The sequence below is a fragment of the Rutilus rutilus genome (genome assembly GCF_951802725.1).
Source record: "Rutilus rutilus genome assembly, chromosome: 9".
Taxonomy (NCBI): domain Eukaryota; kingdom Metazoa; phylum Chordata; class Actinopteri; order Cypriniformes; family Leuciscidae; genus Rutilus; species Rutilus rutilus.
Window position 1 is genome coordinate 6,622,845 of NC_140223.1, and position 16,315 is coordinate 6,639,159.

The following is a 16,315-nucleotide window of genomic DNA, read 5'->3' on the forward strand; positions in this document are numbered from 1 at the left end:
AAGTCTAAAATCCGTTTGTCTCAGTTTAACACCATTGATGTGTACGGAATTATTCCTTAATTGATTCCTTCAAAATCTTATTTTCAACAGATAAAACTCTCAAATTTCAAAGGTGCACCAATTCAAAACAAAAAGGTTTATTTTATGGAGTCCATATTGAGTCTTATGGAGTATGGAGACACTCGGTCCACAAAACTGCTCCTAAATCTCACTACAGACAGCGATGGACTGGCCAACTTCTCTCTTAATACATCCAGTCATTCTAAAAGTGATATTGATCTAATAGTAAGATATTTTGTGTTCACTTAATTTTCTTTTGTATTGCATGAAGAGTTTAGTTACATGAGTTATTTCAGATTTTTTGTAATCTAGGCAAGTGTCTATCAAGAGATCTGGGTTTTCTACCACGACGACAACATCCCTTACATCGCTTCCGATGGAAAAACAGTCAAGCTCTTCCAACCTGACTCTCTATACACCCCAACACAAAGTGAACTGATTATAGAGAATACTGAACAACCATTAAAGTGTGACTCTGAGTTTACTGTCACCATCAAGTATTATTTTGTTGGAGAGACAATTAAAAACTTCAAAACTGACATCGTCTATATGGTGAGAACATGTGCAGTATGTACATTATCACAGAGATGTTTTTGTTTAACAGTATTATTTGGCTGCACTAGTCAGTTTGTTATCAGAGTGTCATCTGTCTGTTTCAGGTCTTGTCTAGAGGAGTGATTGTTCATCATGGATATGAGAAGGTTGAAGTGAAGATTTCTGATGGAGCAAGGGGCTCAATGTCGTTCAAACTGTCTATTAGTCTAGATCTGGCTCCTGTAGTGCAGATTCTGGCGTACTGTGTTTTTCTGCCCAGTGAAACGGTTGTGGCTAGTAGCAAAGATTTCAACATTGAAAAGTGTTTCAAAAACAAGGTATGCATTGTAGCTTTAGAAATGAGCGTCTTTAAACTGTATTACTGACTCATTTCTAAAATAAATCCTATTCCCTGTATGTCACATGTATCTCTGCAGTTTTCTCCTGCTAAAGCAGTTCCCGGTGAGAAAAACACTCTCCAGCTCTCAGCTCAGCCTGGTTCACTGTGTGGCCTCAGTGCTGTAGATCAGAGCGTCCTGATCCTGAAGTCAGGAGAACGTCTGGATACTGACAAGGTCTTGATGCTTTAAGATAGTGTGAATTCACAGTGTGAATCTAATGATAACAGACTTTACTTATTGCTGCTATGATCCATCAGCTGACATTTTGATCTCAGGAGATTTAGCATTAATCTTGATTCTTTCTCACCAAAATGGAAATACATTTTCATTGGAAATACATGTATTATTTAGAAATCATACTGATAGTGTGTGAACATGGTCCCGTCACAGATCTTCAACCTGCTGCCAGTGCAATCGTGGTCAAATTACCCTGAGACTGTTGAAGATGGGGAGTGTCCGTCTATGCGTGTTTGGAGATCCGCATTCACTTATGAATCCTTAAAGGTAACAGTTGGATTATATGTGTGGCAGTGCAGTAGATAATGATTGGGAGAGTATATACTGCACATATGTAAGTAAATGCATAAAAAGCCTTTATGATTATACTGACATTTAAAAGTAATTTGTATTTTCATGACTTTTATTGTGGTTCATCATTGCCATTTGGCAGAGAGTGGGATTGAAGATGGCAACAAATTTGTTTGTGGGACTCCCTGTGTGCGAGACGGGTAGGTACATTTACTGTTATTACAATCCAAGCTGTAATGTTTTAATATGTTGGTGCTTGTTATGAAATATATTTAAAAAAATGAAATATATTCAATTTGTGAAATTGTGAAACTCAAACAATTCCACAATTATAGAGATGTTGTTACAGTAGAACGGAGACAAGAGGTGTGCAGATCCATATGCAAAGCCTTTTATTTACAAGAGATGTGTTTATATCAGACAGGGGCCCAAACAAAGGCAAACAGGTATGAGATGGACAAGACAATGAGCATTCCAGGGACAGGCAAGGGTAAACAAAGAAGACTGTAATCCAGTGGACAAGGCAAGAGGATAAACCAGCTAACCAGGCTAAAGTCCAGGCGTCAGGCAAACAATATCCAAACAGGGCAAGACGAAAGAGGTAATCCAAGGCGAGCAAGAGTCCAGAGCAGGCAAAGAGAAGGCAGAACACGGGAAACCAGGCTAGGATCACAGGGAAAACAAGCAAGAGTAAGACTAGGAACACTAGGATAGGCTCCATAAAGATGCTATCAGCTAGACAGCAGTATAGGCTAACAATACTCAGCAATCTGTGAGCTTGTGCATCAGTGTTTGATAGTCCCTGTGATTGACTACAGGTGTGGAAATAATTAAAGCCATGGAACATGGAAAATGAAGTCCAGGGTAACCTGTAACTTAGTGTGCAGTTAAAAAGTCTTAATGGTGAACAGGCGACCTCTGGTGGTGAATGGATGGAAACAGCAGGCGTAGAATATGTGACAGATGTAGTAAGAAAAGACATATTTTATTTTTTGTGGGGGGAACTTTGAATCAGTGTTAATATTGGTAAGATAAACTCATCTAAAAAAATTATATAACTTTTGTAAGATAAAATTAACACATTCACTTTTGCAGCCATAAAATACTAAAACTAAAATTAAAACTAAATAAACTGAAATGTTTAAAATATGTGAAAATATGTGTATTAAAATAATGATCTACCTTACATTTTCTATTTACTTATGACTGGATATAGAATAGATCATTTTGACGTACTCTTCACATACATATCACTTAAAACTACAAAATATCACTTTTTTTTCCAGTTGCTTGCAGTTTAGGGACAGCACCTCACCCACATTTTAGAGAAGAGTATCTATTTGAAACACCTGATTCTCCAGCAGTGACGATTCGAACTGTCTTTCCAGAAACGTGGATCTGGGAACTTGCTGAAGTGGGGTATTTAAAGCATAATCAGTACATTTAACATCATATTTATCTTATTACTTATATTTAATACATCATCTCCTCCCCTTTCGCCCACAGGACAGAAAATACCTTGCTTGCTTTGCAGATTCTTAATCCAGTTTTTTCATCATCTGTGTGCTGAATGTTGTCATTTATTACAGGAAAAATGGCTGAGTCAGAGTCAAATATGCCTATTGTTGTAATTCCTTCACAGGGACTCTGGATCAGCTCAGGTTCCTGTCACGGTTCCTGACACCATCACCTCTTGGGAGACGGAGGCCTTCTGCCTGTCCTCTGAAGGTCTGGGTCTGGCTCCTCCTGCTCAGCTGACAGTTTTCCAGCCCTTCTTCCTAGAGCTCTCTCTGCCTTACTCCATCATCCGCGGGGAGATCTTTGAGCTGAAGGCCACTGTCTTCAACTATCTGTCCAAGTGCATCATGGTGAGATTTCAGACGCAGTATGATGACCAAATCATATCAAATATGCCACTAATCATGTATGATTGACAGGTTAAAGTGACTCCAGCTCCTTCCTCAGACTACACTCTCAAAGCCTCCTCTGATGATCAGTATTCATCCTGTCTATGTGCTAATGGAAGAAAAACCTTTAAATGGATCCTCACTCCCTCTGTTCTTGGTGAGTTTTCCAGTCCGCCTTTTCATTACAGATTTGCACAAAACTTTTGGGATGTTTTTGAAATGTCGATAAAAAACTATTGCTAAATGATGGCGTTTCCGTTAACCGATGTTATGCGACTAAAGCGTTATTTTTCCCTCTCACGATAAGTCATTCCAAAAATCATTGCAACAGATGTTGGTAGTTTTACATATCGCAGCCACCGCACTAGCCATTGTTTTTAATCGAAGGAGACGTAGACGTGTTATCCAAGCATTATTGGCAAGGGAAGATGTTAATGTAAATGTTAAACATGCAGTTTCAACGCGTTTCCATTACCCTTCAAATTGCACGAATTGAAAATGCAAATTGAAACTACACTCATTGGAAAGATGTCAATTTTGCAAAAACTTCCATTGAAAATACAATGTTTTTATGCTCGCATGAGTGGGTTTTTCAGGCTGTTCGAAAAAGGAATATTTTGCTAAATATTTCGCTCCTAAGTATAAGGGGCTTTCCTTGCCATTAAAGCTTGGATAACACGCCTACGTCTCCTTCGATTAAAAATAATGGCTAGTGCGGTGGCTGCGATATACGTAAACCTACCAACATCCGTCACCATAATTTTGGCTTCTCGCAAGATGAAAAAATTATGTTTTAGTCGCATAACATCGGTTAATGTAAACGCCATCAATTTCGCAAAATTTTATTATCAACATTTAGAAAATACCGCAAAAGTTTTGCACAAATCATAATGGAAACGTGGCTACAGAGGAACTGTGAATGATCGTGTGAAGAATAAGTTCAGGTCACCTGTAAATGTGAAAAAAACTGTTTCCATTGTAGTTGAAAAACCACCTCATGCGAGCATAAAAATGATTTTTCCGAAATGGACGTGTTTACAATGGGCTTATTTTAATGTGCAATTTTCAATTTGCTCAATTTGAAGGGTAATGGAAACGTGTCTGTTTCTCAGTTGTATATTCACGTTTGTCTTGTGTTGTAGGAGTCTTGAATATTACAGTCAGTGCAGAGGCAGAGGCGTCCCAGACTGTGTGTGACAATGAGATTGTGAGCGTCCCGGAGAGAGGACGCATTGACACGGTCACACGAAGTCTGCTCGTACAGGTCAGCACACGTCATCATTTACTCATGATCTTAATGCTGCTTATGTATGATGTGTTGATGTGATTGATTTCTGCTGCAGGCGGAAGGAACTGAAAAGACAGAGACTCACAGCTGGTTACTGTGTCCAAAGGGTTAGTCTGCAGATATTTCATATGTTTTGGTGTACAAGTGCTGATAATGCTGCAACCCTCTTTGTCTTCTAAACACAAACTCCAACTTCATGAAAATAAGTACACATTGCATAGAGGACATTTTGAGGACACACCAAATTTGAGGACCAATAGAGGGAGCCAAAATATACTCATATGTATCGGACATTTTAATTGAGAAAGTTTAAATTTGTCAGCCTTTCATGACAACTGTAGTTTAGTTGTTCAGCTGTGCCAAATGTGGCCATTTTCTCCCTTTTTCCAAAGTGCTTGAATCACAACAATTCCTGTTTTTGATTATATTATTATTATTGGGACTTCACAGGTGGTATAAAAATGTTTATAGCGTTACTCTGCTGATCACTGATGTGTTTCTGTCTGTCTGGTTCATAGGTGACAGTCTCTCAGAGGAAGTGGCTCTGACTCTTCCTAAAGATGTGATAGAGGGATCAGCCAGATCCTCTTTTTCAGTCATTGGTAACATTTACAAACATGAGCAGAAATGAGGAGATTGGCTTTAGACTTATAAAATGTAGTGAGTGTCATTTGTGTATGGTTTACAGGCGACATATTGGGTCGTGCACTGAGGAACCTTCACGGATTATTACGGATGCCGTACGGCTGTGGTGAGCAAAACATGGCTGTTCTTTCTCCCAATATTTACATTCTGGAGTATCTGGAGAACACGGAGCAGCTCACCTCGGCCATCCGAGAGAGAGCCACAGGCTTCCTGCAGAGCGGTGAGAGACAAAATCATGTCAAGAAAATACTGAGACGGTTTGATACCAAATTATACATTATTCAACACTCCTGAATGTCACATTGAGTCACCCAAACAAACTGTTGAAGTGTTAACCATTATCACACTAAACAGGATACCAGAGACAAATGAACTACAAGCATTTGGATGGATCATACAGCACATTTGGTCATGGTAAAGGGAATACATGGTAAATATATTTTCACTATTACTTTTGTTTAACAGAAATAATATAAGGTAATCTACAAAAATAAACCCAATAAACACATTTAAAAATTTGTCTCAGTTAAAATGACTTTAATTATATCTTCCACACCATCAGGTTAACTGCCTTTGTGCTGAGGTCCTTTGGCAAAGCACAGAAATACATATTTATTGATCCAAAAATTATTCAGAGTGCAAAGAATTGGTTAATAAGCAGACGGGATTCAGACGGCTGTTTTACCCAACAGGGAACACTGTTCAACAACAGAATGAAGGTCTGTCCTCTTCTATCTATCTCTCTATCTATCATCTTTATTCAGACTTTCTCAAGCCAACATCACAGTTTTTCTAGATGAACTTTCCTTCAGTGGTTTGAGTCTGTTGATTTATTTATCCTTTATTTCTAATAAATTCTAGGGTGGGGTGAATGATGATGTGACCATGACTGCCTACATCACTGCATCATTGCTTGAACTTCAAACTCCAGTCACAGTAAGTTCATCTGTAGGAAACATGGTATAAACTCATAGAAAAAATGACACTCACAGCGTCTATTCCTCTGTGTTTTTTTGTCACAGGATCCTGTCGTCAGTAAAGGTTTGTCATGCTTGAGGTCCGTCATTGAGAATGTCAAAAACACTTACACCACTGCCCTGCTCGCCTACACTTTCAGTCTGGCTAGAGACACGGACACTCGACAGCAGCTTTTCAAGAAACTGGAAGATGTTGCTATTTCAGATGGTAAGAGGTTTGTTTCTGATGACTTTCTGTTGTCTTTTATGACTGTACTATTGTTTTTAGTAACACTGTAGAAAACTGTTCCATCATTAATGAATAACTACACAGGAACAAATGAGTTACATACTATTAACATTCTTGTAACTACATTCTAGTCATTACTAGTGTGTTCCCATGATCTTCAGTTTAGAATATTGATCCAAATTATTAGTAGTTCCTTTAGAAGGATGTAGTAACACTTGAGTCATTACTAGTGGATTACCATAACCTTATATTATACATTATGGATTATTAACATTAATTATGAACCTGTATACAGTAGTTCTTTGTAGTAGTAGTTACTGATTAGCTAAGAGTGAACTACCACATTGAACTATTTCTTACTAATTCATTAATCAGAGTTTCTTGTTAGTTAAGTATGGGATAATGTACATCCAGCTGGTTGTTCTCTCAGAATAAACCCAACAGGGTGATCAGGAGCGTCTTGCGTGAGCCTGAAGGGGTTTATTCTGCGATAACTAGCTGAATGTGTCACGACGGGATAAATACAAAAAGGTGCGAGGACTCAAGTGCAGAGAAATTATATTTATTTATAAAAGAAAAACAAATACAAAACAAAACCCACGAGGGGGGAAAACATAACCAGAAAATACAAAATCAAAAACTGAACAAGAACTTACTGGGGAATCACAGGGAACAGGAAACATTAGACAACGAACCGACACAGACTGCAAACAAGAGGGGACTTATAAAGGGAACTAATCAAGAGGGAACAGGTGGAAGAACTTAAACAATAATCAGATAACAAGGGGGAGGGATCAGACAATGACATGAGAACATGGCCCAAAATAACAAAACACCCATGTGCAACACAAGACAGGACAGGCATGTGACACTACCCCCTCCCTACGGAGCGGCTACCAGACGCTCCATCAGACCAGGGCGGAACGGGAGGGACAGACCAGGGCGGAGTCTCTCCCTCGGGCGGCCAGGGCGGAGCAGACTGTCCATCGGGCGGCCAGGGCAGAGACTTTCCCTCGGGCGGCCAGGGCGGAGACTTTCCCTCGGGCGGCCAGGGCACCGGAACAGACACCACCGGCTCAGGAACTGGAACAGACACCACCGGCTCAGGAACTGGAACAGGCACCGGAACTGGAACAGACACCACCGGCTCAGGAACTGGAACAGACACCACCGGCTCAGGAACTGGAACAGACACCACCGGCTCAGGAACAGACACCGGCTCGGCGGCGGCCATCTTGTCCAAAGACACAGGCTCGGCAGACGTGACGTGAACAGGCTCGGCGTCGGCCATCTTGTCTGAAGACACAGGCTCGGCAGACGTGACGTGAACAGTCTCTGTGGCGGCCATCTTGTCCGAAGACACAGGCTCGGCAGACGTGACGTGAACAGTCTCTGTGGCGGCCATCTTGTCCGAAGACACAGGCTCGGCAGACGTGACGTGAACAGTCTCTGTGGCAGCCATCTTGTCCGAAGACACAGGCCCATGCAGACGTGACGTGAACAGTCTCTGTGGCGGCCATCTTGTCCGAAGACACAGGCCCGGCAGACGTGACATGAACAGTCTCTGGCTGGGCAGACGTGACGGATCGCTGGGGTGGTGCAGGCAGTGCGAGCAGCTCGGGCTGGGCCAGTAGAGCATGACGCCTGGGCGGCGCGGGCAGAGCAAGACGCCTGGGCGGTGCATCAGGGATGGCAGTCACCTCCGGGATGGTCTCCGTGTTAGGAGCCACCGGACTCGAGATCACCGGACTCGGGACCACCGGAACTGGGACCACCGGAACTGGGACCACCGGAACAGTTACGGAGGGAGCCTTTCTCCTCCTCCTGTGTCTTGGAGCCACCGGACTCGGGATCACCGGACTCGGGACCACCGGAACTGGGACCACCGGAACTGGGACCACCGGAACAGTTACGGAGGGAGCCTTTCTCCTCCTGTGTCTTGGAGCCACCGGACTCGGGACCACCGGCACCACCGGCACCGGGACCACCGAACTCGGGACCACCGGAACTGGGACCACCTCCCTGGCAATTCTCTCCCGATGCCGACTAAGACCCTCCACCATCACCTCAAAACTGACCCGATCAGCCAGTCCATCAGTTCGTCAAGCGCATGATTGAATAAGTCCTTACGAGCCTCCTCGCCAAGATTCAGCCCCTCAGCTGCGCTACAGAACACGTGACTGAATTCTCTCACCCCCGTCCCCTGCTGACGGAGGGAGACTAGATCCTGAAATCGGAGAATCCGCTCCCAGTGCGGACAGGAGACTGGTTGCGCCCCCTTTCTCCGCTGAGTCCTCATTTGGTCGGTTCGTTCTGTCACGACGGGATAAATACAAAAAGGTGCGAGGACTCAAGTGCAGAGAAATTATATTTATTTATAAAAGAAAAACAAATACAAAACAAAACCCACGAGGGGGGAAAACATAACCAGAAATACAAAATCAAAAACTGAACAAGAACTTACTGGGGAATCACAGGGAACAGGAAACATTAGACAACGAACAGACACAGACTGCAAACAAGAGGGGACTTATAAAGGGAACTAATCAAGAGGGAACAGGTGGAAGAACTCAAACAATAATCAGATAACAAGGGGGAGGGATCAGACAATGACATGAGCACATCTTACAGTTCAAATTACAATCCGGCCTCTAGTTAATAAACGCCAGAGGAGAACTGGCCCCCGACTGAGCCTGGGTTCTCACAAGGTTTTTTTTCTCCATTGGGTCACCTGATGGAGTTTTAGGACACCATTAGGTCATTTGATGGAGTTTTTCGGTTCCTTGCCACTGTTGCCTTTGGCTTGCTCAGTTGGGGATATTCTGGGGATATTTAATCTGATTTTATCAATCAATAAATTCCACTAGAAACAAACCTTGTTGTATTATTTTAATTTAATACTGTGAAGCTGCTTTGATACAATCTGTATTGTGAAAAGCGCTATACAAAAATATACTTGACATGGCCCAAAATAACAAAACACCCATGTGCAACACAAGACAGGACAGGCATGTGACAGAATGTGCATTATGCCGCTTATTACACGACTACTTGCCACATAAGTAAATAATTAGACATGAAATGTTGATCTGATTCAAAATATTTAACTAGCTCTTTGAACGCAAATGTTCCGCGGTGAAAGCTATTGCTAGCGTGACAAGTTCAAACTAGACGGACATTTAAGAGATACGGTATACAGTCATACTACTTATTACACAGCAGATATTGATTTGAGATTAAGCTGTTTTAAAATCATACTTCTTTGTTGTCTAATAATCCAACAGTGTACAAAAACACTGTCGCAAAATGGCAGCATCTGCGTTTGAATGAAACAAGAGAGAGCGAGTCCACGAGACTGGATGGCATAATTAAATAACCATACACAAAATATTGATTCGACTGAGTTTTAATATTTTATTAGCTCACCAAAAGCAAAACTTCCATGAAGAAAGCCCGTTAAGCCTGTGTTTTCAGCGGTTGTTATCGAGCAATAACACACCACTGGATGGTGCTATTGACCAATTAGAATCAAGTATTCCACAGATATAATAATAGCAGTAACTAGAATGTTAATAGTGTGTTACTCATTTGTTTCTGTGTAGTTATTCATTAATGAACAGTTTTACTTTTTTTTGTTTTAATCATGCTCCTTGAGTTACGCATGTGTCTTTTGTCCTTAAGGCTCTTCTCTCCACTGGTCTCAGTCTGGCTCTGCTGATGACTCTGATTCTCTGGCAGTGGAGATCAGCTCATATGTGCTGCTTGCTGTTCTCACTGCAGATTCAGTCACTAGAGCTGATCTGGGCTATGCTAACAGGACTGTTAGCTGGCTTGTCAAACAGCAGAATGCTTATGGAGGATTCTCCTCCACACAGGTTACTCAAACCTCTCCAATCAAACACATTATTGCTGGTGTGAATGAGTAAAAGAGGCATTACTGAACACATTTATTTCCCAGGACACAGTGGTGGCTCTTCAGGCTCTGTCTTTGTACGCCACCAAAGTGTTCAGCTCTGACGGCTCCAGCACAGTGACGGTACGGTCAGCAGGAGACACTCTCCACTTTAATGTCAATCAGGACAACAAGTTACTGTACCAGGAGAAGCAGCTGCAGAAACTTCCAGCCAAATACAGCATTGAAGTGAAGGGCTCAGCCTGTGTGTCTGTGCAGGTCTGTAGTGCGTTCAGCTTCATTTACTCACACTCACTTTCTCTTTTGGCATTTTGGTCATTCTGCTGTGAGATGATTTATGAATGTGTTTTTGTTTGTGTTGACTCTCTCAGATGGCTCAGTTCTACAACATTCCCACTCCTACTGAAGCGAAAACATTGAGCATTGATGCTAAGATTGAGGGAGATTGCAAAACATTGGGACAAAATTTCATTTTGAACTTCACTGTCAAGTAAGAGAATTTGTATTTAAAGTCCCCCTGTAGTCAATAATTGTATCCCTTAAAACTCATCTTTAAATTCTTCATGCCTTAAAACGGCTTGAATGAAACTCTACACCCTTGCCTCATCGAGTATATGCGGTTCTATGAATATGCAAACGAGCCCCGCCTCCACTCACTCACAGTAGCTCATAGATCCACTCGTTGATGATCACACGTTGATCTGATTGGTTACAAGGTAGTTTGTGACGTCAGAAACACCAGCGATTTCAAACCGTGTTTTTGAGACTGTCTTAGATTCACTGCAGTTTTAAGGAGAAAATTATGGCGTTATTTTTTAGTCAAAAGTCATGAGCGTGTTAGACATGCTCACGAGCACATTATGTTATTTCACATGCGCAAAAATGAACCTTCAGCTGGCATGATAAAAGTACTCGCGCACAAATTCAACAACCGAGAGGTGTACAAGTAGCTGCGAGCGAGCGCCTGGCATACTCTCATAGGTTAACTCTGCTTGTACAGTGGAATCCTGCTCGCGGAGTGCTGTTTTGCTCGCGCAGTGGATTTCTGCTCGCTCAGCTGATTTCTGCTCGCTCGAGTCTACATGACTTTTGACAATTTGGGGGCGGAAACCAAGGAGGGCACTGACCCTCTTATGATTGGTCACTTTCATCATGGAAAATCTTGGGAAATCCTAACCCCGCCCACCTTCTGACGCAGACACTCAGCTCGCTCTGCTACTCCGGCTATCTCTGTGTATATTTTAGACAACGAAATATGTGATAAAACACCATACTAACTCTTTTCGCTTTCATTTAAAGAAATCTTAAACATGATAGCCACACAAATGTGGTTCAGGCAACGCGTATTGATTATATTCACTGCACATAACGTTTGCCTATTTATAAAAAAAATATATATATATAAAACACAAACCTGCCTCTTTTCGTTTTAAATATAATATAAAACCATTAAACATTTTAATATGGTCCAGGCAATATGTGCATTTGTACTAAACAACAGATTTTGCAGTAAACAACATTACAGTTTTTAAAAGTTTTACATACAATTATTACAATTTAAAATGACAAAACTCAACCCAGTCTCTTTTTGTTAAATTTCAGTTTTTATCAATATTAGCCATTATAAAAGTATAAGTAAAAGGTATAAGAAGCTATACAAATAAAGCTATACATATAAGCTATTTAACTTTACCGTTGTATGGTTAGACTAGAGCGCTGACTTTGTATGTTTGACTGAATTGTTTGCTTTATTTGTATAGCTTCTTATACCTTTTACTTATCCACCTTATTCTGCTCTAAACAATGCGCGCTGCCATAACGACGACTCCGGTTGCCTACTTCCGGTTCGTAGCGCTTGACCTGTACTAGCAGCGAGAGAATGAGTTCAAGCTCCTCATGTGCAGCAGTTGTTGGTTGTTTTAACAATTCAAAGAAGATTTCAAACTTTTTAGAAACTGAGTGTTTCGAGCATAAGATAAGAAGGAGATAATGCCCATGTCCGGTTCCGTATCAGATACATTCAATAAAGTAAACGTTTAGAGTGGTTAGCGTTAAAACTGAAGCATAAGAAACAAAGTCGGAAAACTTTGCCCATTAATTAGATGTGCAAGGCAAGTAGGCAAGTTTTCGGGTTGTTATGGACAAGTAAAAATTACATTATTGTATATTATATGAAATACAATTATAATAAAATTCTAAGTTATGACTACTGTATACTGTAGGCTACTGTTTTTATTTTTAAAAGGATGTGATGTTGTTGTGAGATTGTCTTTTGTCCATTTTAACATGACAGATGTGAAAAACATTTTGGCTCGTTTGACAGCTCACTGAAAAGAGCCGGTTCTTTTGACTCACGGCTCTTTAGAAAAAAAATTCTTATTTCCTTCTTATCTTATGCTCGAAACACTCAGTTTCTAAAAAGTTTGAAATCTTCTTTGAATTGTTAAAACAACCAACAACTGCACATGAGGAGCTTCAGCTTGAACTCATTCTCTCGCTGCTAGTACAGGTCAAGCTACGAACCGGAAGTAGGCAACCGGAGTCGTCGTCATGGCAGCGCGCATTGTTTAGACTGAGCAGAAAAAGGTGGATACTTTTATAATGGCTAATATTGATAAAAACTGAAATTTAACAAAAAGAGACTGGGTTGAGTTTTGTCATTTTAAATTGTAATAATTGTATGTAAAATTTTTAAAAACTGTAATGTTGTTTACTGCAAAATCTGTTGTTTAGTACAAATGCACATATTGCCTGGACCATATTAAAATGTTTAATGTTTTTATATTATATTTAAAACGAAAAGAGGCAGGTTTGTGTTTTATATATATATATATTTTTTATAAATAGGCAAACGTTATGTGCAGTGAATATAATCAATACGCGTTGCCTGAACCACATTTGTGTGGCTATCATGTTTAAGATTTCTTTAAATGAAAGCGAAAAGAGTTAGTATGGTGTTTTATCACATATTTCGTTGTCTAAAATATACACAGAGATAGCCGGAGTAGCAGAGCGAGCTGAGTGACACGCGCTGCGTCAGAAGGTGGGCTTCTGGATTTCCCAAGATTTTCCAAGGATTTCCCAAGATTTTCCATGATGAAAGTGACCAATCATAAGAGGGTCAGTGCCCTCCTTGGTTTCCGCCCCCAAATTGTCAAAAGTCATGTAGACTCGAGCGAGCAGAAATCAGCTGAGCGAGCAGAAATCCACTGCGCGAGCAAAACAGCACTCCGTGAGCGGAAGCCCGCTGCGCGCGAGCAGGATTCCACTGTACAAGCAGAGTTAACCTATGAGAGTATGCCAGGCGCTCGCTCGCAGCTACTTGTACACCTCTCGGTTGTTGAATTTGTGCGCGAGTACTTTTATCATGCCAGCTGAAGGTTCATTTTTGCGCGTGTGAAATAACATAATGTGCTCGTGAGCATGTCTTACACGCTCATAACTTTTGACTAAAAAATAACGCCATAGAAAATATTCAGGTGTCGACTTATGGATTTACACATGGTTTGTCTTAAAGCATATTAAAAACACCACATACACATATTAACAACATTAATAGCTTGATTTTCACCACAGGAGGACTTTAAGTCAAAAGACTAGAACATGATTATGACTTAAGATTAACTAACAAATAAATGTTTTCTGAATATTTTTTAACATCTTAATAAACACAAAAGCAATATAAACTGAAACGGCGTATCTCAGTAGTTAAAACACTACACACTGACTTGAGATGCAACATTTTTATTATTGACACATTATGAGTGATTCGAGTGATTAAAACTCTGCATGTGTCTTGGTAATTATACTGGCTTTTGTTCTCTCTTATTTGTACATTTATATGAGGCATTTAAGAACCTTTCAATTTGCTCTTTTCCAGATATGATGGTTTACAGGAAAGGACTAACATGGTCATTGTGGATATTAAACTCTTATCTGGATTTACAGCTGATACATCAATGGTGCGTTTGAGTGATTCATCACAAAATGTGTACAAATTTCTAGAGTTTCTCTTTTTAGAAATTAATCAGCACTTTTTCCCCACAGCTTAAAACTTCTTCCAGAACGTACAGAAAACTTGTGGAACGGGTCGATTCTAAAGATGATCGTGTCATTGTGTATTTGAAGAAGGTGAGAAAACAGCAATATTCATATGATTTTATGTCTTATGTTGATTCATAAACGTTTTATCCGTAATGTCCATGACTGATGAGTTTGTTTCCTCCTGTAGATCAGACAAAATATTCCAGTGAATTACCAGATACAAATGAAACAGGTTCTTCAAGTGAAGAATCTCAAGCCAGCTGTGATTAAAGTGTACGATTACTACCAAACAAGTAAGATTTAATATGCCAGTGTTGAATGCTTTGATCAAGTGATGCACATTGTTTATTCAGATTTAATCCATGTACAGGTTTCCATTGTTGTACGAATGTGAACATCTTCCTTTTCCTTCAGGTGATCAGTCAGAGGCCGAGTACTTCTTCCACTGTGGATGAAGCTGAAGAGCGTCACCTTATAGTTCAGCTTGGATAAATATGTTGGAACTCTCTAATGTTGAATATTATAATGTTTAGTCTTTATCCTGGACAAAATTATTTCCAATTCATCATCCCAAATTTGAACAAACCCCCAAATCCTAATCAGTTTTTGGATATGTCTCTTGATATCATGACTTATTAATTTACAATGCATATGATTAATAATAGTGCTGAAAACAAGTTCTGGTGAGCTGGTTGAACTGTTGAATGTGTAGTAGCTACATGCTATGGCAACATTTCAGAATCAGACGAGGTTATCACGATTATATCTTGTGATTTTCTCATCTCATCTCGGCTCTGCTTTTTTTAATCTTGTTCTGAGACACTGTAGACACAAGACACAAGGTTTCTTGAATAACCGTGTTTATGTGGCATAAAGAGCCTTTTTTGGTACTGCAAGAACCCGCTTCATAAGTTCTTAAAAGAGCCTCTAACAGTTCTTCATGTCACTTTATACGATTCTCTGTAGAACCATTCATGAAAATGTTCTTTATGACCCCATTTTAAACAAACATACAAAGAGAATCCAGGAAAAAGATTTAAGTGTTTATTGCCTTTATACATTGTGCCAGATAAAAGCATATGAATACATACAGTAAGGCATTAAACATGACATTTTATAAATCAAGTAAATTGCAGAATTTTAAAAAGAAAAAACAGTAGAAACACTCACCAATAAACCAAAAAGCAGACTACAATAAACAGTCCACTCCAAATGAAAACAGTAGTATTAAAGGGCCAGCTAACAATTTTTGGTTCCCATAACGTTAGTTTTTGGTACCCAGAACATTCTCAGAATGTTAGTTTATGGTTCCCAGAACGTTATTTTTTATGGTAACCACCCAGCAACGTTCTGGGAACGTTATTTTATTGTTACATAAAAATAAAACCAAAAAAGAACGTTCCCCTAACGTAAGTATTTGGTTCCCAATAAAATAACCAAAAAATAACATTAGGGGAACGTTCTGTGTTAACTGGGATAGTTCACCCAAAAATGAAAATGTTGTCATCATTTACTCACACTCAAGTTGTTCCAAGCCTGTATGAGTTTCTTTCTTCTGTTGAACACAAAAGAAGATATTTTGAAGAATGTTGGTATTAGAGCAGGATTCTTGTTTATATAGAACATTGTTATTGAACCGCATGTTTAACAGTGCTATTGTTGTCGGCCTCATCGAAGTTCACACAAGTGAAGTTTTCACCGGAACATACCAACTCTAAAACAAGACCAAATATTAGCACGTAACATTTTGGACACCTTTGTTTTTATGCATCTTTGATTTTGTTTGCAT

The 16,315-nt window shown here is 40.0% G+C and overlaps 1 protein-coding gene across 1 annotated transcript in view; it reads left to right on the forward strand.

Moving 5' to 3' along the window:
- Nucleotides 1-15,758, forward strand: part of LOC311296859 (alpha-2-macroglobulin-like) — a gene marked incomplete at its 5' end in the record, with an annotated part of 37,056 nt that extends 21,298 nt beyond the window's left edge. Inside the window, 24 exons of the mRNA XM_084418839.1 lie at nt 91-285; nt 373-612; nt 720-932; nt 1,032-1,169; nt 1,386-1,499; nt 1,642-1,723; nt 2,810-2,942; nt 3,166-3,391; nt 3,461-3,587; nt 4,573-4,694; nt 4,774-4,825; nt 5,237-5,320; nt 5,407-5,583; nt 5,718-5,793; nt 5,926-6,082; nt 6,225-6,299; nt 6,386-6,548; nt 10,251-10,444; nt 10,528-10,740; nt 10,854-10,972; nt 14,363-14,444; nt 14,530-14,613; nt 14,714-14,819; nt 14,941-15,758. Of these exons, the coding sequence (XP_084274965.1) occupies nt 91-285; nt 373-612; nt 720-932; nt 1,032-1,169; nt 1,386-1,499; nt 1,642-1,723; nt 2,810-2,942; nt 3,166-3,391; nt 3,461-3,587; nt 4,573-4,694; nt 4,774-4,825; nt 5,237-5,320; nt 5,407-5,583; nt 5,718-5,793; nt 5,926-6,082; nt 6,225-6,299; nt 6,386-6,548; nt 10,251-10,444; nt 10,528-10,740; nt 10,854-10,972; nt 14,363-14,444; nt 14,530-14,613; nt 14,714-14,819; nt 14,941-14,981 (3,213 nt within the window). The 3' untranslated portion in view covers nt 14,982-15,758. The remainder of the gene's footprint in view (nt 1-90; nt 286-372; nt 613-719; nt 933-1,031; nt 1,170-1,385; nt 1,500-1,641; nt 1,724-2,809; nt 2,943-3,165; nt 3,392-3,460; nt 3,588-4,572; nt 4,695-4,773; nt 4,826-5,236; nt 5,321-5,406; nt 5,584-5,717; nt 5,794-5,925; nt 6,083-6,224; nt 6,300-6,385; nt 6,549-10,250; nt 10,445-10,527; nt 10,741-10,853; nt 10,973-14,362; nt 14,445-14,529; nt 14,614-14,713; nt 14,820-14,940) is intronic.
- Between the last annotated feature and the right edge of the window lie 557 nt (nt 15,759-16,315).